This window comes from Callospermophilus lateralis, chromosome 1 (genome assembly GCF_048772815.1).
Source record: "Callospermophilus lateralis isolate mCalLat2 chromosome 1, mCalLat2.hap1, whole genome shotgun sequence".
In the NCBI taxonomy this organism is placed as follows: domain Eukaryota; kingdom Metazoa; phylum Chordata; class Mammalia; order Rodentia; family Sciuridae; genus Callospermophilus; species Callospermophilus lateralis.
In genome coordinates, this window is record NC_135305.1 from 208,147,680 (window position 1) to 208,171,237 (window position 23,558).

A 23,558-nucleotide genomic window follows, 5' to 3' on the forward strand; every position below is an offset into this window, starting at 1 on the left:
AGTGTGGAAAAGCACAGGAAAGGGATTAGAAAGAGCAAGAAAGAGAGTGAAAAGGTGAACAATCAACACGAGGACATAAGCGGTTGTTGCACAAGCACTACATGGTTGTTATAGAGCTGGGCTGTGGCTCCCAAGGCCCAGAGAGCAGCAGGCCCCTTATGCCCACACCCACCCATCCATTTTCTTGGCATGCCCCTTCCCCATGAGCTGGGCATACTGTCACTGGTTCTACTCTGTCACAGAGTCCTGATCCTCTGGACTTGCTCACCCCTTGAATCTGAGCCCTGGAATTACTACAGCCAGACTCACCCTTAGAAACAAAGAGTGCTCTAAGAAGCACTGGCAGCGGGTTACCAGGGCACAGATCTGATACTAACAGAAGGAAAGACACTGCTCATATAAGAATGAAGATGGGTACACAAACTTGAACATTGGCGTTGGGGAAGCATAGACGTCAGCTTCAGCAGAAACTTAATCCATCTGTCTAAGGGCTTGAGAAAACACAGTGCAACAGGGGTTTAGGTTTAGACTTATTTTTGATTCGAGGGTAAAAACAGTTTCTTCAATCTTCCAGATGCTTAAATCCTATGCCCTGTGAGTTTCAAGTACAAAGAGAACAGGCTCAATAATGGCTGTTAAAGATGCACAATTCCACTACGTTGTATATAAATGGTTCCCTGGAAGTGAGCAACACAGGTGCTGGCTCTCAGGTTTGTACCAAGAATTCTTCTTGGGCCTTCTTGAGAAGGAATAGTTGCTGGGCACAGTGGCATACACCTGTAATCCCAGCAGCTCGGGAGGCTGAGACAGGAGATCTCCAGTTCAAAGCCAGCCTCAACAACTTAGCAAAGCCCTAAGCAACTCAGTGAGACCCTGTATCTAAATAATATACAAAACAGGGCTGGGGATGTGGCTCAGTGGTCAAGTGCCCCTAAGTTCAATCTCCAGTACCCCAAAAAAACAAAAACAAGGAATACTTGCCAGCTTCCTTGCTTTGCTTCAGAGCTGGAGGGTTTGTGCAAATGGTGCAGCCCCCAGACTGCAGAGTTCCCCACAGAATACAGAAACCCACCACGAGAAACTTGAACCTGTATAGGTTGTGGCAGCATACCTTGTCATTTCTTGCTTTCTTCACAACTGTTTTTGTTTTTTTTTTATGGTGCTGGGATCGAACCCATGGCTCTGCCCATGCCAGGCAAGGTGCTCTGCCACTGAGCTACAACCCCAGTCTTCCTTCTTCACAACTTTACCGATGAATAATTGGTTAGAAAACTACTTCCAAATGAGCTCTTGTCTGAGCCAGGGACCAGAAGCCATGGTACAACCTTCTTTACCTCCTCTCTATTACACATGTACTGTATGAGTTTTTTGGTCCCTAAGGGCTGAAGCCCAGGCATCCCCCATTGGCCAGAGAGGCCAAAAAAACAGTAGGTAGGAGGGGCCTGCTTCCAGAGTGTGGAGATAGAGGAAGGAACCTCTACCCTCCAGGAGATGCTGTTATTCCTTAGACCTAGGTGGGTTTTTACTGGGAATGAGCATCGCAAATTTCAGTTAAGAGGTTACCTGAGGAATCAGGACAAATGAAACTATCTCCACATTCAGCAGTTTTATGAGAAAGGCCTTCTAATTCAAGTTAGAGAATGGGCTTCAGAGTTCTGGGTACTGGAAAATCACCAGTGCCCTGTCTTATGAGAAAGAACCTGGGTGTCCTGTATGTTTTTACACATAGTGGATAGGTTTCAGATCAAGGTCAGCGTGAAGGAAGTGACTGAAAGCATTTAAATCCATTCTATTCAGCTGAGCTGATAGTCCTCAAGGGGCTAATGGGCTCCCACTCTCTTAGCTTTCAGGAATAATAAAAAAAACTTTCTGATGGCTGAGTCATCAAGCAGAGGAAGGAACATGGGAAAGAAGTAGAAACTAGTCAAGGACAGGAAAAACGTATAATAGAAGAGAAAATGACTCATGCTGGAAGAAAAGTGTTACCATCTTTACTTCCCCAGAGGGAAGTCTAAACAGAACTCACTTTCCCAGCAGGCGGTTTCTGCACACTTGCAATGGGGCTGGATGCTTTAGTGACTGCGTTAGGTTCAGGCTTTCGAGTTGTAGCCACTGCCTCTGTTTTTTTCTCTATTTTGGCCTGGATGGAGATAAAGGGAGGGCAAATTTCAAACCAAGAGGATGAGAGTCCAAATGCCAAGAAAAGAAGGCAGCAGAGAACTCAAGTCCAGGCCCCCAGGTAGAAGCACCACCATTGTTTCTAGGAAGAACATACACGTTTCCTGGGCTACACCAAGCCAGAGATTTCTGAGTGGAAAAGCTGCAGGCCAAAATCTCAACCAGAGGAAGAGATCAAGATGCCACTTACAGAGAAAAAAGGCACAAAGGAAGGCTGAGAACACCAAATTAGTGATTTTCTTCTGAATGTGTGTGAGGTGTGTTTTTTCAAATCATGATGTCATCCCATCTAATGTTCTGATAACACCCTAAGTGAGCTGCCATAGCCACAAGGAGCCACTATTGGTGACGGGAAGTGTCATATTCTTCAGATATAATTGAATAGAAAATAATTCAATTCACAGACCAAGTTATTCAAGATCTTCTGAACCTAAGAAGAACAAAAAGATGGGGAAAAGCACAGCCTAGGAGCTAGGTGAGCACTCTACCACTGAGCCACAATCCCAGCCCTCCTTCCTCAATTTTTAAGCTCTGGATTGAAGGAATTTAAGTATTGTACCCTGGATGATGATGGTATAGTTTAAGTGCCAGTAAGAATATAAGAGATGAGGTTACTATTCCAGGGACTTGAACAGTCTCAAATGGACTTCTGATACCAACTTTTCCACACATTGAGCACCCATGCTTGCTAACTGTTAACACAGTTCTGGAATCCACACAACCAGAACATTCTTGAAATGAAGTGCTGTCTTTTTCCTTAACTGTACTCCCAGCATAATCCTGTTGTTTTGGAAAACCAGAGGCTTGTAGCATAACTCATCCTGGCCACAAGAGGTCACCTCAGTCCTCTTTCAGACAGACTCCACCCAAGTCAGGCTGCCTTCTGCCTAGCCTAACATTTATTGTGCAGGGTAAGACCAGGAAAACCTGGGTTTAGATCATTGTCTCTCACCCTCACAGTCTCTGAGAGATCCTCTGTTTCCTTTGTAAAACAGTAGAATCCTTTGCCTTCAAGCAAAAAACCTAAACCCCAACCATAAGAACTGGAAGCCCCTCTGACTGAGATGCAAAAAGAAAGCTCAGAGCTGGGTCCGCCCTTCCCTGCTGCTGGGGTAAAGCACACTACAGAGCCCAGGCTAAAATTCCCTGACACTGAATCCAATGTCCTAATAGTCCCACTTGTTTGGTGGCTGGGTGTGGCAGTGGAGAAGCAAGGGCTAGCATGCCAAGAACCTTAAGCTCTCTGAACTCACCCGGCCACCTCCAGGCTGATGCTTGATGTTTTCTGTGGAGCCGACCTTGGAGCGGACATTCTTCAGATCAGGGACAGAGGCATTGGTGGCCAGGCGATTCAGCCTGGGGGCAGAGGAGCTGGGCTTGGCTAAGGTGGGCTTCTTGTCCATGGGAGTTGTAGAAGGCCGGGGAGGTGTGGGAGTGGACTTGACTCGAGTGGAAGCCACCCCTGTTGGAGGTGCTGCCCCAGTGGGAGTGGTGTTTTTCTTCACAGAACTGGTGGAGGTGGTCTTTGAACGATTCAAGTCAGCTGCAAGGTAGGAGTGAGAGGTAGCAAGGGTTCATGGGGAGAGCAAAGGGGAATCGCAAAGATACAGAGAGGTGGGGATCTGAGTGGGGGTGGGATGTTACCTGGTGCAGACTTTGCAGTCATCTTCTTCACTTCTGCAGGTTTCCCCTCAGTCTTAATGGCTGCACAAACATTAATAAAACATTTAACCAACTGACCTACTGAATGGCTCACCTGATGCTGAGGTTTATCACTTTCAACAATTATTAAATGTCCACTTTGAGCCAGGGACTGTGCTAGTCTCTGGAATAGAATAGTAAATTAGATAGTCATGTAAAGTCCTCAACCCCGTGTAGTTCAGAAGGTAAGGCACTGTGTCTTATTCTTCTCTGAAGTCCTGACAATGTCTTCAATATGGTCTTACAAGAAGGTCATCAATATATATCTATAAAATTGAATTTCCCTTTCCTTTCTTTCTCTATTCTGTGTGTTCCTCTGTGTGTTGTACTTGAGATTAAACTACAGGCCTCACACATGCTAAGCAAGCCTTGAGCTCCATCTCCAGCTTCTTTTTAAATTTTGAGACAGGTCCTCACTAAGTGGCCTAGGCTTGTTATCTTCCTGACTCAGCCTTCCAAGTTACTGGAATTACAGGCATTTGCCATTGCACTGGGTTCTTTTATTTTCTTTTTGTTCTTTTGTGGTGCTAAAAAACAAAGGGCCTCGTAAATGCTAGGCAAGCACTCTATCACTGAGTTACACTCTCAGCCCTGAACTGCTTGTTTCTTCTCATCATATAAGCTGATGGTAACTAAATACTGGGAGCTGTGGAATCACTAAGAAAGGAACAATAAATTCTACCTGGGAGTTCATGACAGTACCCTCCACTCAAAATTTTTCTGAATACACGCAACTGCTAAGCTCATACAATGCTCAAGAACTGTTAAGAAACTAGGCCCATCACGCTGCCACTGAGCAGTGCACCCACTGAGGAATGGCATAAGCAGGTCCACACAGCCAGTGATGCCAGCTGTAGCTAGGGTGGGGGCAAGGCCCCTTCTCACTGGTTCTCCTTGGAAGGAGGCACAGGTAATACTCACTAGTGGGTCGTTTGGGCAGTGGCATGGGGGGACTTCTATTGCTTGGCGCAGCCGAGGCAGCTGCAGTAGCTTTCGGAGCAGCTGGGGTGCTCTTGGGTCCAGGTCTGAGGGCTGGGGCAGAGGTGGGCTTGGATGGTAAGGCCCGCTTCTCAGGAGTCTTTGCCTCTGCAATGGACTAGAAATAGAACAGCAGGAATAAGGGCTGCAGGTCAGCAAGAATCACAGAAGAAATACCACAAGAGGGTTCTATGTGAGCATGCACCAGAGAATGGGGGTGGAGGACACTATGGGTGTGACACCTACTGAAAGAAAAATATACATAGCTCTAAGAACAAAGTCCTCCAGACAAAGTAAGAAATTGGTCACGTAGGATGCTATGATCTGAAGTTAGGAAACAAGGTTAAACTACCTCACGGCAGTGTGAATGAACAGCCCTCAAAGTATATCACAACACGTCCTACAGAATCCACTATAAACAAGTACCTCACTAGACAAGATTAAATAAACACATAAGTAAAACAAAAACTAAAAGTGTTGTTTAGCTAAATTCAGCCACTCCTTTGGCTAACATACCCCCAGAGAATGCTGAGAAGCTTAGGGCTGCTGCAGATGGAGAAACTACAACCAAACCAGGTCAGAAGCCTGAGATGCAGCACTAGTGTGGACTCTAACTCACAGTATGTTCTCAGACAAATCATGGAGTCCCTCCTGAGCTTTATTTGCACATGTACATAAAAGAAATTACAAGAGCATCACTAAAGACCAGCTTTGAGAACATATAATACCAGGGAATAGAGAATGCTAGAACTCTGAACAGAGACAATGGAAAGGGGCAGGCCCAGGCAACAGAGTGGGTGAGAAGCACTAGTGTCACAGCTGGGAATTGAGAGCAGAAGGAAAAGTTTCTTCAGGGTGAATGTAAAGCATCTGGGCCACTCAAGTTTCTCTTACATGGAGGCTGGGAACATCTCACTACTGAGGAATGGAAAGTATCAATTTAACCTGTTGTCTACAAGAACAGGGGATGAAGACCTTTTTTTAAAGTTTTTATTTTTTATTTTTATTATAGATGGACAGAATGCCTTTATTTATTTTTATGTGGTGTTGAGGATCAAACCCAGTGCCTCACGCATGCTAGGCAAGCACTCTGCCTCTGATCTACAGCCCCAGTGCAGACATTATTTTGATAAGCAAATATACCATGTTACTCAAGAGAGGAAGCCAAACCACAGACACAGTGGGCCCAGCTTTTTTATAACAAGAGAAACAGCCACAAAGAGAGCAGGATGTTCATGGAGACAAGTAGGATAATGTTTAAGTGGCGAGTCGGCTAGGGAGGTGCACAGAAATTAAAGGCTGGCATCCAATCAAATCCAGCCTGAGTATGCCAATGCAGGTTAATGGTGTGAAGAACCTGAAAAATGAAATCAGAGGAACTGGTTCTGCTACTAGCTCTGTAGAGTACATTTTGTAGGATTTTTTGCAGAGGAGTTCCCTCTGATTGCTATAAAATTAAAGACCCAAACCAGATGCTCTCTGGGGTCTTCTTCAAACTTTACAGATTATGACTATTATTCAATCATGATTGCTTTTACTATTGAAGTAATAAAAGCAATCATGATTACATAAATGTACTAGTACAAGTTACTTGGGATAGAGATCTCTAAAGGAGAGCACACCTGTAATACCAGCAAGCAGGGAGGCTGAGGCAGTAAGATCTTAAACTCAAGATCAGTCTCAGCAACTTAGGAAGACCCTATCTCAAAATAAAAAGGGGTTGAGGATGTTGCTCAGTGGTTAAGTGGACCTGGGTTCAATCTCTGGCAACAAAAAATGAAAAAAAAAAAAAAAAAAAAAGGATTGGGATTTAGCACCTCCAGACTAAAACTCTCCCCAGGACCCTTCCCCCACCAAAAAGGATATAGCATCCTTTAGACATCAATCTCTTAACATCGCCTTAACAAGTTCTAGGACCAGCCTGCACTTTGTAACTGCAGTTATTTTGCTGTTTCTCAATTTATATTTTCTCCTCTGCCAGAATCAGAGACCTATTTGTTTTCCTGACTAGAGTTTCCTTTGTCTTTCTTTGTTTCTATAAATCTTTCTTTCTAAATCAGAGTAGAAATTATACACTTTAGTTTCCCTTGATCCTTACGTTAAAAAAAAAAAAAAAAGCCATAATAAAACAGTGCTGTACAGGCCCCTGAGTACCAGGACAGTTCTGGAGTTAGACCAAGGCTCATATACTGGCTTTACTACTTATCAGCACACACTTTAGGAAGGTGATTTAATGAAGGTTAAGTTAAGCATCCTCAACTATAAAATGAAAATATTAATACTGTGTTATGTGGGTAATTAAGAAAGAGAAAGAACTTTATATATGAAAAAACTAGTAGAAGTACATTCATTTATTATTATTATTATTATTATTATTATTATTATTATTATTGAGTGAAACTTCACTTGACAGCTTCCCTCCTCCTTACACCCTCTTCTTGCTCCCCAGAAGCCTCAGGGAGGATGTAGCACTATGGATACTGTCACCTTCCCTCGTACTCTCATACTTACATAAATTGTTCTAAGGATCCAGAAACATTTGCCCCCTGGGTAAATGAGGACCAGAGAAAAAGCTTTCTAAGCTTTTATTATTCCTAGTCTATGATTTCTTATTTCTTAAGGGTTTCAATCTAGACTACAATTCCTAAATTCTACCAGATTTGTTTTTTCCTTCCTTTCTTTACTTTTCTTTTTCCTTTCCTTCTTCCTCGCTTCCTTTTTCTGTTTCTCTCTTCCTTGCAATCCTGGGGATGAAGCCCAGAGCCTTGCACATACTAGGCAAGCATTTCACCACTAAGCAATATCCCCATCCCTTAACCAGTTTTCTTTACAAGATTAAATTAACAAGATAACTTAACTTATTTGCCACCATGTTTTTAAAGAGTACCATGAGGCTGACCTAAAAGCTCTTTTCAAAAAAAGCAAGAGTTTAAGGAAGGCAGCCACAGCCTCCACCCATACTTTCTCCCTGGAACAATTCTGTAAAGCTACTGTGGCTCTAAATGTGACCAGTTTCTGGGTTATAAAGAGGGAGGGTGACCTGGAAAACTGGAAAATATTAGAAGTTGCCAAGTGAGAAGTGTCCTAATGCCAAAAGCAAACTAAGTTGTCACATGATGCTGGAACATGCTGAGATCAGCTGAGAGAGCCAGTATATTGCTGAAGTAATAGGCAAAATTCTCTTCTGCAGGATGATTAAAGAGAAAAGAAAATAATCAAATTTGGCAGGGGTATTTCACCAAAAAATTCTGATTAATATGTGGAGGAGGGGAAACCAATTAACAAGCACATAAGTGTAAAGAATGAGGAGAAGTTAGTTGAGACAAAGGAGGAGGACCAATTGTAGATTACCTCCAACCATAGATGGGATATTGCCTCCAACCAGGGCAAGGAAAGACAAAAAAAATAAAAGGGTTTCAGAGTGTTATGGCTGCATCACTGGGTCCCTGGACTGTTTTTCAAAGTACCCTTCTTCTTTTCCCCTTGTCTTTTCCTAATTCCACCAGTCTGAGTCCATCATCCGGTGGCAACAAGAGCCTATGAGACATGGACATAGGCATAGTATTTGGGTCACTACTTACCTTTGGCTTCACGTCTTTTGCAGGTAAGATGGAAGGCCTGGCAGTGGCAGCAGCAGGGCGTTTGGGTGGGACAGCTGGTACTAAGCCTGAAGAAAGGCTCATAGGTTTTTTATTCGACCCACCAGAGGTGGTGGGAGCTGCTGGCTGCTTAGGGAGAGAAGTGGGCTGTGTTTTGGCTTTCGATGTTGAAGTCTTTGCAGGTTGAGTGGTGGCCAAAGGCTTTAGGTTGATGGTTTTTTATTTTATTTAAAAAGGTTTTTTTAAAGACCAACATCAAACACACAGAAAAGAATAAAAACAAATTAAAAAAGTATAAATTGTACAATTCAAAGTAAAATTATAAGCAATGAGGATTGATGCAACTGAAAATTAGCATTCCTTTCTTCTGAGCTCAGTAAATAGGAGAGGGACCACAGAACAGAAAACTGGGAATTCTCTCTCTTTCTCTCTCTCTCGTACTGGGAATTGAACCCAGGGGCACTTTACCACTGAGCTACATCCCTAGTTTTTTTTTTTCCCATTCTGAGACAGGGTCTAGCTAAATTGCTGAAGCTGGCCTGGAATATGCTATCCTTCTGCATCAGCCTCCTGAGTTGCTGGAATTACAGGTATGTGCCACCAAATTTTTTTTTTCCTGCAGTGATAGGGATCAAGCACAGGATCTCACACATACTCAGCAAACATCCTACCACTGAGCTACATCTACAGTCCCTCTTTTTCTTTTCTTTTCAGTCCCGGGATGAAATCCAGCATCTTGTACATTCTAAGCACGAATTCTCCCACTGAACTACACCCTCCAGTCCTATGGGAGTTATTTCTTAATGACAGGGCTACAGTCTAGCAGTTTGGCATCTGAAAATTTAAATTCAGTAATAGCTTTACATTATTAACCATCTTTGGGGGCTACAATAATTCTATAAAGAAAATCATCAGCAAGTGTTTAAGGGATTATTATCTGTATTTTTTTTTTTTTCCCTGAGATGGGGTCTTGCTATCTTGCCCTGGTTGGCTTCTAACTCGTTAATTTGTCTCAGCCTCCTGAGTAGCTGAGAATACAGGTATATTCTGGTCTGCCTTTTATTGCCTGTATCTTGATGGGGCAACAACACTACATCCCAAAGTGTAGCCTTGAACTTTGCACTAAGTACGAGTAAGGGTCTAAAGCTATGATCTACCTTAAAAATCTGCATTCCCTTTTCATGAACACAGATTTCAGAATACTTCTGCAATTGTTCTTTTTGTTATTCTTAAGGGAAGCAGCAACAACCTCTTAGTACATTTTTATAGCTATATAAGGTAAAATGGTGAAAGGCAGAAAATTTAAATCTTAGGCTACTATGGTAAAATGGGAATATAAGATATTTTCTAAGCACTGGATCCAAACTGAGGATGGCCTCATAATAAGCTCAGAAAAAAGAAACTACATTCATGATTCAAGCAATAATAGCAGAAGGTACTATCCTAAAGAATAAAAGATAATCACCATTCTGGCACCTACCTTTGTTTTCTTCTCTGGACTTGGTGGGAGCTCCTTGTTTGGTGGGGTAGTGATGTCATTTCCGGTCACACTCACAGCAGCCTTTCCTTCTTCTGGCCTGGCTATTCCTAAGTTGTGGAAGTAAATGGGAATTAATCTAAGCAAATGTTTTTAACATCCATTTTGAAAATTCAAGGCTTAGCAAAGCAAACCACTAACTAGCAGTTCATTCTGAAAAAAAATTCACAGGGCTATGCTGCTGTAATGTGGACAAGATTCCTAAGTTCTCGCTGCGGTAGAGGACAATTTCAGATTCCAAAGATTCAGGGAAGTTGTCCTTGTGGAGAAAGCAATCTAAGTGGGACTTGTACAAATGATCAGTGGAAAGAAATGGTCCTTAAAGTTTCTTTTCTTTTCCCTGGAGACCAGCAAAAGGTTGTTACCTAACAATTTGCTCTAAGAACACACAAGGGAAAAAAAACCTCTTCCACCAATCTATCTTTTAGAATAAAAGTTGCTAAGAGATGGGGTGAGAGCCAAGAGATCATCTAATATCCTCCCCTTACTTCCTTTCCCGGTAAAGAATCACTTTATGGAAGATGAGAGATAAGTTCTTGCTCTAGTTCTTGCAGTGACCTAGATTTCCAACAAGGCGAGGAGATCCATGCAACCAAACTCAGGACCAGAAATAAAATCTACTGTGCCTAAGGCAGAGTAGAGGGGTTACTTCAGAGTTCAACAGGGCTATGCCTCAAAGCACAAAAATACCTGAAATTTATAACCCTGGTGTGAGAGAAGGGTCTTTGTAAATGGCAGAAAATCTAGAATGACTGTAGGGAAAAAAAAAAAAAAAAGACAATAAAAGACAAATGTTTAACAGAAATAAAATTTGTAAATCTTATATCAAAGACAAATAGCTTTTTATATAAATAACTACTCCTAATCAGTAACTCTTTTACAAAGGCCAAAAGCCATGAGAAAAAAAATGATCAAAAGAATATGAACACAAGCCAGTTGCAGTGGTGCATGCCTATAATCCCAGCAACTCAAGAGGCTGAGACAGGAGGACTGCAAGGTTGAGGCCAGCCTCACCAACTCTGTGAGGCCCCTAAGCAATCTGGCAAGACCCTGTTCAAAATAAAAAATAAAAATGGCTAAGGACGTAGCACTGGGGTTAGGCACCCACAGGTTCAATCTTAACACACATACACACTATAGTTAATCTTTTGAAATATGAAAAGTTTCTCTTAGTTGTGGTAAGAAAAAAATTTAAAGCCAATGAAATGCCATTTTAACCTAATAGTGTAAAAAACAAAAATCCTAAAATTCTATAATTGTTGGGGGACAAGAAGAGGAACCACGTTGTTGGTAGGGATGTGAACTGATGTGACTCACTGCAAGGCATTTCTCTCAGTGGCTCTGAAAATCACAAGGTAAATTCTAGTCCAGAAATCTAATTTCTAGAAGTTTATATTAGAGATATATTCACACACCTGCAACATGGGAAGCATAGTAGGTGTTTCACCAGAGAATTGCTTCTAAAGGCAAAGAACTAAAACAATCTTTTGAAGTCCATTAATAGAAAACTGCTTAAAGTATTATGGATCTGAAACAACAAAGCATGAAGATGTTCTTTTATGAATGTTAAAGATTGCTCCTATTAAGTGGAAAAAAAAAAAAAAACCAACAAGACGCACAACAGAAGGTATAACATGAAGCTATTTGTTTAGAAAGGGATGGGGAAAATTTAGTATTATAAATACATTTGTATGTGTATTTTATTTGGGGAGGTACCAGGCACTGAATTCAAGGGCACTCAACCAATGAGCCATATCCCAGCCCTATTTTGTATTTTACTGTGAGACAGGGGCTCACTGAGCTGCTTTTGCTGAGGCTGGCTTTGAATTCATGATCCTTCTGCCTCAGTCTCCTGAGCTGCTAGGATTACAGACATGTTATGCACGGATTGTATGTGTATTTTAAAAGGATCTTCAGAAGGGCCATTAGAAAACAAACAACAGCAACCTAAAGGGTTTACAGATGGGGTCGGGGTAGGACAGGACACGAAACTGGGGAAGTTAGGAGTCTTAAAGCTTTTGCGATTCTTTTCCAATTCTCAGGAAGTTGTAAAGATGTATATAGGGAAGTCCTGTGTGCCCTTTGGAAGCTTTTAAATTATAAATTTGATTCCTTTTTTTTTAAATTTTTAAATATTTATTTTTTAGTTTTCGGCAGACACAACATCTTTGTTTGTATGTGGTGCTGAGGATCGAACCCGGGCCGCATGCATGCCAGGCGAGCGTGCTACCGCTTGAGCCACATCCTCAGCCCTAAATTTGATTCCTTTAATGGTTACCCAGGTTATCAATTTCATCTTGGTTGCATTTGAGTAATTTATGGTTTTCAAATAAATGGTTTATTTCTTTTGGGATGCTGAACTTAATTATTAGTTTAATAGCTGAAGTGATATCCAATTTCATTTCTATATTTGTGATTTCTGCTTTGTCTCTTTTTAATGTCAGTTCTGTCAAAGATTTGTCATTTTCACTGATATCATAAAAAGAATAAGTTTTTGGTTTAACTGATTTTCTCTATTTTCTTATTTACAATATTACTGATTTCTAATTCCTCCCTCCTTCCTGCTTGCTTCCCCCCGACCACCCCTGCCGCCATTTACTGGGGACTGAACCCAGGAGGCAAAACCCACTAGGCAAAATCCCCAGCCCTTTTAATTTTGAGACAGGGTCTTCCTAAATTGCCAGGGCTGGCCCTAAACTTGGAATCCTCTTACCTCTGTCTCGTGAATTACTGGGATTATAGGCACATGCCACTGCACCAGGCTTTTTCTAGGGCGCTTAATCACTGAGCCACATCCTTGGCCATTTTTATTTTTGAGACAGGGTATCACTAGATTGCTTACAGCCTTACCAAATTGCCGGAGGCTGGCTTTGAACCTGTGATCCTCCTTCCCTTCCAGAGCTGCAGGATTACAGGCATGCATCTGTAATTTTTACTTTCAGCATATCTATGTTCTTATGTTTGACATGAATAGCATACTCTTTTAATCTGTCTTTTCATTGTAATGTCCAGACCATCTGCACTTCAATTATTAATATTTTAGGGCTTATTTAAATCTGACACTTTATTATTTAACCGTTCCTTTTGTTTCTCATTCTTCTTCTCTTTTCTAGCATTCCAGTGGGTTACTTGAACAATTTTTAAAATTTTATTTTTAATGTTTTAAATATATTACTTTGTATTTCTGTTGTTCTAGATATTACATACAATACACATACAGTCTACTGTGTCAATGTTTTATTACTTTGTACAACTGAAAACTAACATTATTTATAATCCTTTACCTTTTATTTTTTTAATTTTATCTTTTTTTTTGGAATTTTTAATATTTATTTTTTAGTTTTCAGCGGACATAACATCTTTGTTTGTATGTGGTGCTGAGGATCGAACCTGGGCCGCACGCATGCCAGGCGAGCGTGCTACCGCTTTAGCCACATCCCCAGCCCCAATCCTTTACCTTTTAAAAATAAAATCTTAGTGGGACTGGGGGTTGTGGCTCAGTGGTAGAGTGCTGGCCTAGCACACATGAGGCCCTGGGTTTGATCCTCAGCACCATACAAAAATAAAGGTATTGTGTCCATCTACAACTGAAAAATAAACATTTAAAAAAATAAATAAAATCTTAGTATTTCTTCTTCATATACTGAGTATTACATCAGAAGATCTGATAATTTTTGCTTCAAATATCTAATATAGATTTAAAAACTCATCAGGGGAATAGTTTATTAAATTTACTCCTAGTTATACTCATCCCGTTGTTGTTCTTTCATTTCCAAAATTCTAAGCCTCTGTGTTGTCCTATTTTTTCTTTTTGGAGAGCTTCCTTTTGCCATTATCTAAGGATATCTCTACTAGCAACAAATACCCTTAGTGTTCCTTTATCTAAGAATGGCTTTATTTCCCTTTCAATCCCAGACAGTTTTACCAAACATGGAATTTGCAGTTGACAATTCTTTTAGCACTTCAAAAACACTGTGTCACTTCCTTTGCCCTCCATAGTTTCTGGTTTAAAAAAAAAAAAAAATGCTGTCATTTAAACTGATATTCCCCTACAGGTACCACATCATTTCTCCCCAGTTGTTTTTAAAATTGTTCTCTTTGTCTTTAGTTTATAAAAGTTGTTATTTTTGTTGCTATTATTTTTACAGTCCTGAGGATTCAACCTGATATGCTTTACCACTGAGTTACATCCTCAGCCTTTTTTGAGTCTAAATTGCTGAGGCTAACCTCAAACTTGTGATCCTCTTGCCTCAGTCTCGCAAATCACTGGAACTATAGGCATGGGCCACTATACTTGGCTTTTTTAATTTTTAATTTTGTTATTTTAGCAGGCAATCATCCTGTTTATATTTAATATTTAGGCTACGGTTATAGTTCTAGTGAAAATTTTGTTTTCAGAGTCCCTGCAATACAGTTCTGACTGACTGTGTTCTGGCTCTGCTGAGGCTCTTAATCTCTACTGGTACTGCCTGAAAGGGCTGAAAGCAATTCCTTGGGCCACCGAGTATCACTAAGTGGGGGCTGAGTGATAATGTAGCCATGGAATGAAAGTAACTTCTCCTGGTCTGTTCTCTGGCAGCTTGGGTGGGAAGTTTGACCTCACAGGGCTGCTGAGGGTGGGAAGTACCTACCAGGGCTAAAGTTTTCTGCTGCTAGAGGAAAAGGAGATAGAGGAAACCTATCAAGATATCCTTCTGCCAATAGACAGAGGGCTGCTAGATACCAGGCTTATAGGTACTGATGGTGCTGTCACCTGGTGAAGGGCAAGGGATGGGCCTCCCTGTAACTCCTGACAGTGTGGGTGGGTCAGGTCTACAGTTCCTGCTGACTGTGAAGTACACAATTAGTAGGTCCTCATATGCTCCCTGACAAAGCATCTATAGCCAACTGAGCCTAAGCCAGGTGTGGGTAGGGACATGGGGTTCACCAGCACATCTTTGCTAGGCCCTTTCCTAGTATTTTTGCAAGAGAAAGCAGGCTTTTCTTTCTTTTTCCTTCTGCCTCCCTCCCTTCCTTCCTTCCTTCTGTTAATTTTATTCTGGTCTGTTTGTTGGTAATTCCAGATTTCAGGCCTTTCCAGTGCCCGGTCAGAGATATATAGAAGATTAAAAAAGAAATCTCCACCTGAGGCTAAGGCAGGAGGATCTGATTTGAGGCAGCCTTGGCAACTCAGCAAGACTCTGTCTTAAAAAATAAAAAGGGCTGGGGTATATCTCAGTGGTAGAGCACCTCTGTGTTCAATCCCCAGTGTAGTACTGTTAATCAAGTCCTGAGATCCCTACGCAGTCTGCCTTCTTTCCACCTTTCAGATTCCTTCATGGAATTCAGTTAAATTATCTCCATAGTATCTGGTTGTATTTACTGGGAGGAGTAAGAAAAAGTGAGTTGACACCATCTTGTATTTGGTAGGAGGTTTTTTAATGTGGAGCTTTTTGTACTTTTTGATATCTGAACCATATGTATTTTTAGTCAAAACTTGAATTTAAGTTTTTAAAAATATAAAGGGGAAGACAGAAGGAAAAAAAAAAAACACAAAACCCTGGGTATGGTAGTAAATGCCTGTAATCCCAGCAACTTAGGAGGCTGAAGCAGAAGAATAGGGAGTTCAAGAATACCCTGGGCAATATAACAAGACCACATGTCCAAAAAAAAAAGCCAGGCATTAGAAGTGCATGCCTGTAATCCCAATGATTTGGGAGGCTGAGGCAGGAGGATAAAGTTCAAGGTCAGCCACAGCAACTAGGGAGACTCTGTCTCAAAGAAGAAAAAGGGCTAGATGTGGCTCAGTGGTTAAGCACCCCTGGGGTTCAATCCCTGGTATCAAAAAGGAAAAAAAAAAAGCAAACCCAACCATTGTGCAAGTTTGATAATGCTTGTGTTCTATAGTCTGCTGAAGGAAGGTTTTCTCAAATGTCCGACTTGCTGTTGGCTCCAGATCACCATAAATATTTTTCAGGAGGCATGGGATTTTTCAGTAAACAACATGAATACTTCATGAAGTCTGATTGCCTATGATATAGAATCGCAGCTGTACAAATATATGTCCTTATACGTAAAGAGAAATCTTCTGCCTCCGTCATGGAGACCATTCTACCTTATTTCAGGGATACACATACCAAGCAATGGTTAGAGCACTTGCTAAACTCTGTCACCAGAGTTGCACAAATGAATGTCTAGAACAGAACTCATTATTAACAGGACTGTTCTCTTCTGTTATCTTTCTAAAGCTGTACTACTTACTGTCTGCTAGAAAAACCAGGATCAAAATCACAGCAATAATTCTGACTCATATATCTTCTTTTCTCTCATACCAACATCCAGTTTCCAATTCCAGTTATTTTTACCTCTTCCATTTCTCTCATTTACTGGGAATAGGTGAATCTTCCCAAAGGTGACCTTGGGCTACTTTATTTTGCTGTCATAGGCAGTTACCACAGTTTTTAGAACAGAGTGGTAAAATTTAAACTTCTCAGTGGGGCGTCTGAAACTTGGCAAGACTGAATACCATATAACTTTCTAGACTTTTCTCCCATTATTTCTTCCCACAGCTGTACAGATTGCTTTTGGAATGCTTGCTCAGCCCATATTCTCTTCTGTAGAGAAGCCTCCAGGTCAATGGCATAAGTGGATTTAATTTGCTAAGACTGGTTAAAAAGACTTTTTTAACCAGTCTTAGCCAATTAAATCCACCTATGCCAAGTTCACCAGGCCAAGCTAGGCCAATAGATGTTAGCTCACTCTCTAATATGAACCAAGACATGGAAACTGCAATCAAGCAATCTTGGGTCTCTGATACAGAGCAGTACAAGCTGGCCACAGAGCCCAAACAATGGCAGCCCAATATTGTCCTGTCCTGGGCAGACCGGCGGCATCAAGGCATCAAAGAAAGCAAAAGGTAGGAAATGAAGAAAACAGTTTCCAGAGGGGAAAAGATTGGAGCACAAGTGCAGAGAGAAGTAGAGATCCCAAGAGACAGACAGACAATAGCTACCAGCCAGATACACTTCCTGCAACTGGATTCCTCCAGATTCTTGTGTACCCTGTCAATAGATACCTTTTATGAATTTGAGTTCCTGTGTTTCTGTTCTTTGTAGTCAAATAATCCTTATAAGAGTGTCCTGTTGAAACTACTCATTGTTCTTTACCTCACATGAGCTGTCTGGATTTCACACTTATATGAGTTCCTTTGCCTGGAAGGCTTCCTTCTACATTGCCAGGCACCCAAATTTTTGGAGCCCAGCACAAATGCCACCTCCTCCAAAAAAGGTTCCATAATTCACAACTCTCTAACTCTTCTACTCCTCAATTAGATCTTAACTTGCTTGATGACAAGAACAATTTATAATTCCTACATGGTGACTGGCATATGGTAGGCATGTTGAATGAACAAATCTTTATATATTTTATCTACATAGTGTTTAGCAGAGTCAGCAAACATCAGGTGAATGGATTGGTGGATTTGTCAGACATTTGTAATTTTTTTCTATCAGCATGAACTTCAGCTAGAATGAACTGGAATGAACCTATTCTGCAACAAAAGTCTTCACTTATTACCACCTACAGAGTACATGACACTGAACTGAGCAGCTGGGGAAAGATGACAGAATCCCATCCATGAGGATCTTACAGTTCTGCCACAGCTGGAAGCACGGAACCACATAAGGGACCTGAATTCTTATAATCCTGGAGTCATAAGAAACCAGAGGAAGTAAAAGCTTCTCTACCTATCTCCGTTAAAGAAACAAACCTACCTTCCTTTAAGGGTCTAGTTTTGCTTAACACTTCTCTAGAAAAACACGTTTCTTATTTTCAGAGGAAAAAAATCATAAAAAATGTATTGAAAGGAATAGAAAAACAGGTCCCAGGAATAGACTTTTTTTCTTTTCTTTTTCTTTAACAAACAAAATGAATGTTTTAAACCCCCATTAACAAGCCTGTGAGTCATGGTCCTTTGTGCTCAAACTAGTCTCTGAGAAAAACAAGCTTTTTCAGACCACCAACAATAAGAGGATGGGGTGCGGGGCCCGTTAGCATTGATTGGGCAGGGGGAGAGGAAAAAAAGGGCCAGGAAGAGAGGCACAGAAGGCAGTCACAAAAACTGCACTTATCTGTTTATTAGGTTGCAAGACTTTCCTTTCTGTTTTCCCTTTCTTTTCCTTCTCCCCACAAAACCTCCCAAAACACATACAGAGAAAACTAGCAGTAACATTGGGTCAAACATGAAGAACAGGAAAAGAATATTAAATAGCCAGTTCTAAAAGGCTCTTTTTCAGCTTGGACAAAAGCAAAACATTTTCAAAAGCAAAACGAAAAACAGAGCTTCTAACCAGACTCTGCAACTTAATGAGAGGAGGTTAATACTGATAAACCCATTGTGAATCCACACAAAGTGACAGCTTTTTAAGCAAGAAAATCAATCAGTTGCGACTGGATGGTTTAGGGCTCAGGAATCATTTGGTTCAAACCAACAGGAGCTGAGGGAGTGGGAGGATGGGGGATGGGGTGGGCAGGGTGAAATGAGGTCAAAGAAGGGGCTCTAAGTTTTATGCCCACTACCCCTGACCTCATCTACCACTAAGCTAGTCAGCCCACATCTTGCATCCATACTATCTGTCACCTAGGAGACATGAGGCTTGACCCAGCCAGATTCACTTTTGTTCTCATTCACACCTCCCTTCCAGAGAGCTTCCACAGTGAAGGAATTGCGCTTTCCCCAGGCAGTCAGACTCCAGCTGCCTACAGCTCCTGCTGGTAATCTATCACTCTGGTTCCTTCTTGCTGTCTGCTTGTTCCCAATGAAAGCAAAATTTAGAAACATACCATCACGTGGGGTCTCTTCACACAGCAACGATGGAGTGCTCTGGGTTGCAGTGACCTCAATTTCTTTCTTCCCTGCCAGAGTCGTCTGTTCTGGCTGTTTCTCACTTTCCTGGCAAGCTAGAGAGCATGAATCAAGTCTTATTTCACTAATATCTTCCTGTCCTTTTCCCTTGCTGCTTCCTTCAGGAATCTGCTCCAGTTTATTATGGAGACATAACCCAGCAGTGCTAAATTCCTTCTTCCCAGAGATGCTGCTGCTGCTGTTGCTGAAGTGGGTCAATTCTTCTCTCTTCTTGGCCAATGGCTCCTCACAGATAAAAGAAGGTATCTTTTCAGTAGACAGAATGGGCACTTCCCCAGGACTCAATTTGTAGCCGGCTGTCTGCTCTTCAGCTACTGTCATGGAGCGCCTTATGGCAGAAGCTCCCAGCTTCCTGGGTGTTGGGCTTGGCATTGGGCTACTTGTAGGGTGCAGCAGGCCTGCAGGAAGTTCTTCTTGGGCAGGGAGTTCAGGGTACTTATCTGTGAGATTGACAGCTGGGGGAACTGAGAGATGAGAACATTCGGACAGAGCCCGGCGCATTGCCTTTTTCTGCTGGGGGGCTTGGTCGAGCATAGTCCCCTCCTCAGCAGAACTCAATTTCTCCAACCCCTTATCTTGGTCTCTGATGTGAGAGCCTGCACTCAAATATTCCTGGGTGAACTCCACCATAGTAATTGGTGGAATAGCAGTGGGTAAATGCTCAATAGTGGGGGTTGGGTGGGTGACAGCCACCAATAGTGGGGACTCACATTTAAGCTGCTCAGAGTTATCATTCATCACCCCAATGATCGGGCAAGCAGGGGTGAAGCCATTCTCTTCCTTTCCTGGAGTTGTTTCCCTTGACCCCTGAGAGCTCTGAGTCACTAGATGAAAGTTGGGGTTCCAAACACTGGTCTCCTGCTCCTTACCATATTGGGTGGGAATGCCAGCCGCCCCAGGATAATACAGATCTTGCTGGTTCTTGGTCTCTAGTCCATTCTTCCCTGCCGCCGTACCCTGAACTATAGTGGCTTTGTTTCTGTCTGGCCCCTCTATGAGTCCTAAATGAAACTCCGCTGTCTTCTGATGTACTAAGTTCCCCTCCAAGGGACTGAAGGTTTCTGAAATCACATACCTGCTCTCAAGGTGACCCAAGGTTGCTTGATATTCCTTGTCCTGCACTTCAATGCCGAGCTCTTTGTCTAGCTTCCCCTCAAAAAAGCAGAGCTTATTCTGCTCCAGGAAGCTGGCATTCTTCACAAGCCTGTCTTTCAGCTGCCCATCCATGCTGACATTCAGCCCGATTTCATTCAGTTTGCCCTCTGTCCTCTGCCACTCAAATCCAGCTTGACCAATTTCTTTTGGGGAGTCCATTTGGCACTCTGCAGGCTTGCCCTTACAGAGCTGGTTGTAAGCAGCCGTGAGAGAGGCTGGCTGCTTGTCTGAGAGCGACATCATCTCTTCCACTGCTCTCCCCCTTCTCGCTCCTGGATCTCTAACACCACCTACGATCACACAGAGCTTGCAGTGACATCACAGCAAGTCCCTAGCATTCATGACCAAAACTATCTTTTCCCCAATCCCCCTTTCTTCTAAAGTAGTTGGGTGCTACATGTATTTACCAGGTGAGGAAGGAAGGAAGAAAGGAAGGAAGGAAGGGAGGGGAAATGAGAAAGAGAAAGGAAGGAACCTGCTTCTTTCTGTAAAACCAAATGCTACTGTTCATATAATTTCCTGTTAACTAGCACTCTGTTTAGACCTGCAATTTAAAATATGGTATGCTGCCAATCTGGGCACTGAAGATAGTAATTATTTCGGCTTTCACTGATATAGATACATGTGTACCCACACATTCACTTATCTGATACTATGCCTACCCTTCCATATTCACCCACTCAAAAAAATGTTTTAAAAATAAGCAAGACTCATTTGCCAATCCCCAGCTATAATCTCTGAAGAATAATGATTCCAGGAAATTGCTCAAAATTTCACCTAAAAAAAAGCTTAATGTAATATAAAAATTGCAGGCATTCACTTCTCAGAGGAAGAGTGGGTTTGCTGTCATAGCAACTTATCAAATTCACTTGACAAATGACTTGACTAGGGTCCCTAAAGCCACAAGAAAACTCTGCTGGTAGCTCTGCACTGTGGCAGAGCTTAATAAAGGGTTCTTTTAAAGACATCAGTGATCAGGGATTTGGGCACACACATTCCAATTATAAAACACTTGCGATTGGACCCTTGCCTAATTACAAAACAAACCCTTTGTGCTTTTACTCCTGTTCCCCCTGTGCCTCTTTGTTCCTTGCATGAGCTGGGTCACTCCTTCTGCACAAGCCCTGCTCTTTTTGGCCTGCTGATCTCATAGGGACCATGTGAATATACTGAGGACAGTTTATCTTCCTTTGACCTCTAGAACTGAGGGACTCAGACAATTTGTGGCTTGGAGTTTTTCCACCCATCAGAGCCTGCTGCCCCATTTACTGCAGCATGGTCCTTTGCTTCTCTGGAATTTTAAAAAATTTTTTTCCACACAGTACTGGGCTTGAACCCAGAGGTGGTCTTTTACTGAGCTACCTCCCTACCTCTTTGTATTTTTTATTTTGAGACAGTTTTGCTTCATTGCTGAGGCTGGTCTCAAACTTGCAATCCTCCTGCCTCAGCCTCCTAAGAAGCTGGGATATAATGGCTCATGTGCCACCAAGACCAGATACCCTGACTTTGAACTTAGAAATTTTACTTTTAGGGCTGGGGATGTGGCTCAAGCAGTAGCGCGCTTGCCTGGCATGCGTGCGGCCCAGGTTTGATCCTCAGCACCACATATAAACAAAGATGTTGTGTCCGCCAAAAAACTAAAAAATAAATATTAAAACTATCTCTCTCTCTCTCACTTTCTCTTTAAAAAAAAAAAAAAAAAAGAAATTTTACTTTTAGGATTGAGTAATCCATAAAACAAAATTCCTAAAGGAAAAAAAAAAGAAGTTATAGTATAATAATAGATCAGACTCTATTTTGAAAAAAGCTGATTTCAGTTGCCCAGCCTATAAGCCACTATCTTGTACTATCATAGGACATTGTGAAATACTCTTCCAAGAATTCAAGGGATGGGGCTGGGGTTGTAGCTCAGTGATAGAGCACTTGCCTAGCATGTGTGAGACACTGCATTCGACCCTCAGCATCATATAACAATAAATAAATAAAACAAAGGTATTGTGTCCATCTAACAACAACAACAAAAAAAAATCCAAGGGATAAACAGGTATGGTGATTCATACCTGCAATTCCAGCTACGTGAGAGGTTAAGGCAGGAGGATCACAAGTTCAAGGCCAGCCTAGGCAACTTAGCAAGACCCTGTCTCTTAAAAAAAAAAAAAAAAAAAAAAAAAGGTTGGGGATGTTACTGAGTGGTTACATCCCCAACCTTTAGCACTTGCCTAGCATGTGTGAGGCCCTGGATTCAATCCCCAGTATCAATAACAAAACAACAAAAACAGGAAAGTATGTTTGCTCCTTAGTCCCAAATTATTTTTTAGTTCCAATCAGTCTACCTAGACATTCCCCACTAGTACTCCTAAAAAAAGAAGAAAAAACGACTAATTTAAGGCAATAACTAAAATTAAGTTCATGTTACCTTCAAATCTCAACAGTTCCACCCATAAATAGAAGACCTCAAATTATGAACCTGACAAAAGCCCAGAAGCAGGAAGAAGAAGAATGAAGCTGAGCAATCAAAAAAGAGCACATACTTCATACTATGGTCATACAATATGGAACAGAAATGTGGTCAGCCTAAAGGGAGATAGTGATGGGGTCAGCATCTGGTCACTGAACCAAGACAGCATCTGGTCACTGAACCAAGACAGGCCTCACAGTTAAAGCTTAAGAGACAGAGTGCTGGACGAGAGAATCAGACAAAACATGAGGGCTCAGGACACCATGTCAGTCAGATGCTCAAACATGCAGATAATCTTGGTAGTCACCCAAAGGTCTAAGCACAAAGGGAGAATAAAAGGAATTATGGAGATAATTCAGAATCCACTCCTCCTTGTAGGTGGTAAGGACTGAGATCTATGAAAAGCTTCTAACAAGGCAGAAACACAATATACTTGCTGATGCTAATTTTAAAACAAAAAAAACCTAAGCAACTGTATTTATATATGAAGTAGGTTTTTCCTTCATAGGAAATTTGATGTGAAATACTAAAGCCAAAGTTCTTAGACTAGAAAACTAAAACACTCTGATAAAGACAGTAGGCAAACAATCTACTACCATCTACAAAAGACACCATATATAAGCCCTGATGCTAGCCACTAACAGAAAAAAAGCTAAATCTCAAAATCTGAGGAATTGCCTAAAGAAAGAAACAGTTCTCCCTTTCAAGGCCTTTCCAAAAAAACAGTATTCAAGGACACTAGGTATGTGCAAAAGACAAAATCAGAATGCAAGAGCTTCTCTAACCCAATTTTCTCATTTTACCCAGGAGCAAATTGGGGTCCACAGGGAAAAAAGTGATTTGCTCAAGATCAAACATCAAAAATTTAATGGAAAAACCTCATAGAAAATGCCTAGTTTCCAACTACCAATCTTTCCACACCACTGAGAAAAAAGATGATCTTATTTACTGGAAGACTCTCCCTTTTTCTTAATATTTTTAGTTATAAATGGACACAATACTTTTATTTTTTGTCTATTTTTTTTATGTGGTGCTGAGGCTCAAACCCAG

At 41.5% G+C, this 23,558-nt stretch overlaps 1 protein-coding gene across 15 annotated transcripts in view; it reads right to left on the reverse strand.

Annotated features, from left to right (window-relative positions):
• Positions 1-23,558, reverse strand: part of Map4 (microtubule associated protein 4) — a 168,275-nt gene that overhangs the window by 10,643 nt on the left and 134,074 nt on the right. For 9 of the 15 annotated variants that reach the window (XM_076844938.2, XM_076844973.2, XM_076844957.2 and 6 more), the window contains 6 exons: positions 9,937-10,043; positions 8,439-8,657; positions 4,801-4,975; positions 3,823-3,882; positions 3,432-3,721; positions 2,027-2,140 (listed from right to left, as the gene is read on the reverse strand). In XM_076844938.2, the coding sequence (XP_076701053.2) occupies positions 2,027-2,140; positions 3,432-3,721; positions 3,823-3,882; positions 4,801-4,975; positions 8,439-8,657; positions 9,937-10,043 (965 nt within the window). The remainder of the gene's footprint in view (positions 1-2,026; positions 2,141-3,431; positions 3,722-3,822; positions 3,883-4,800; positions 4,976-8,438; positions 8,658-9,936; positions 10,044-23,558) is intronic. The other 6 variants (XM_076844953.2, XM_076844946.2, XM_076845044.2 and 3 more) reach the window with 1 other exon arrangement.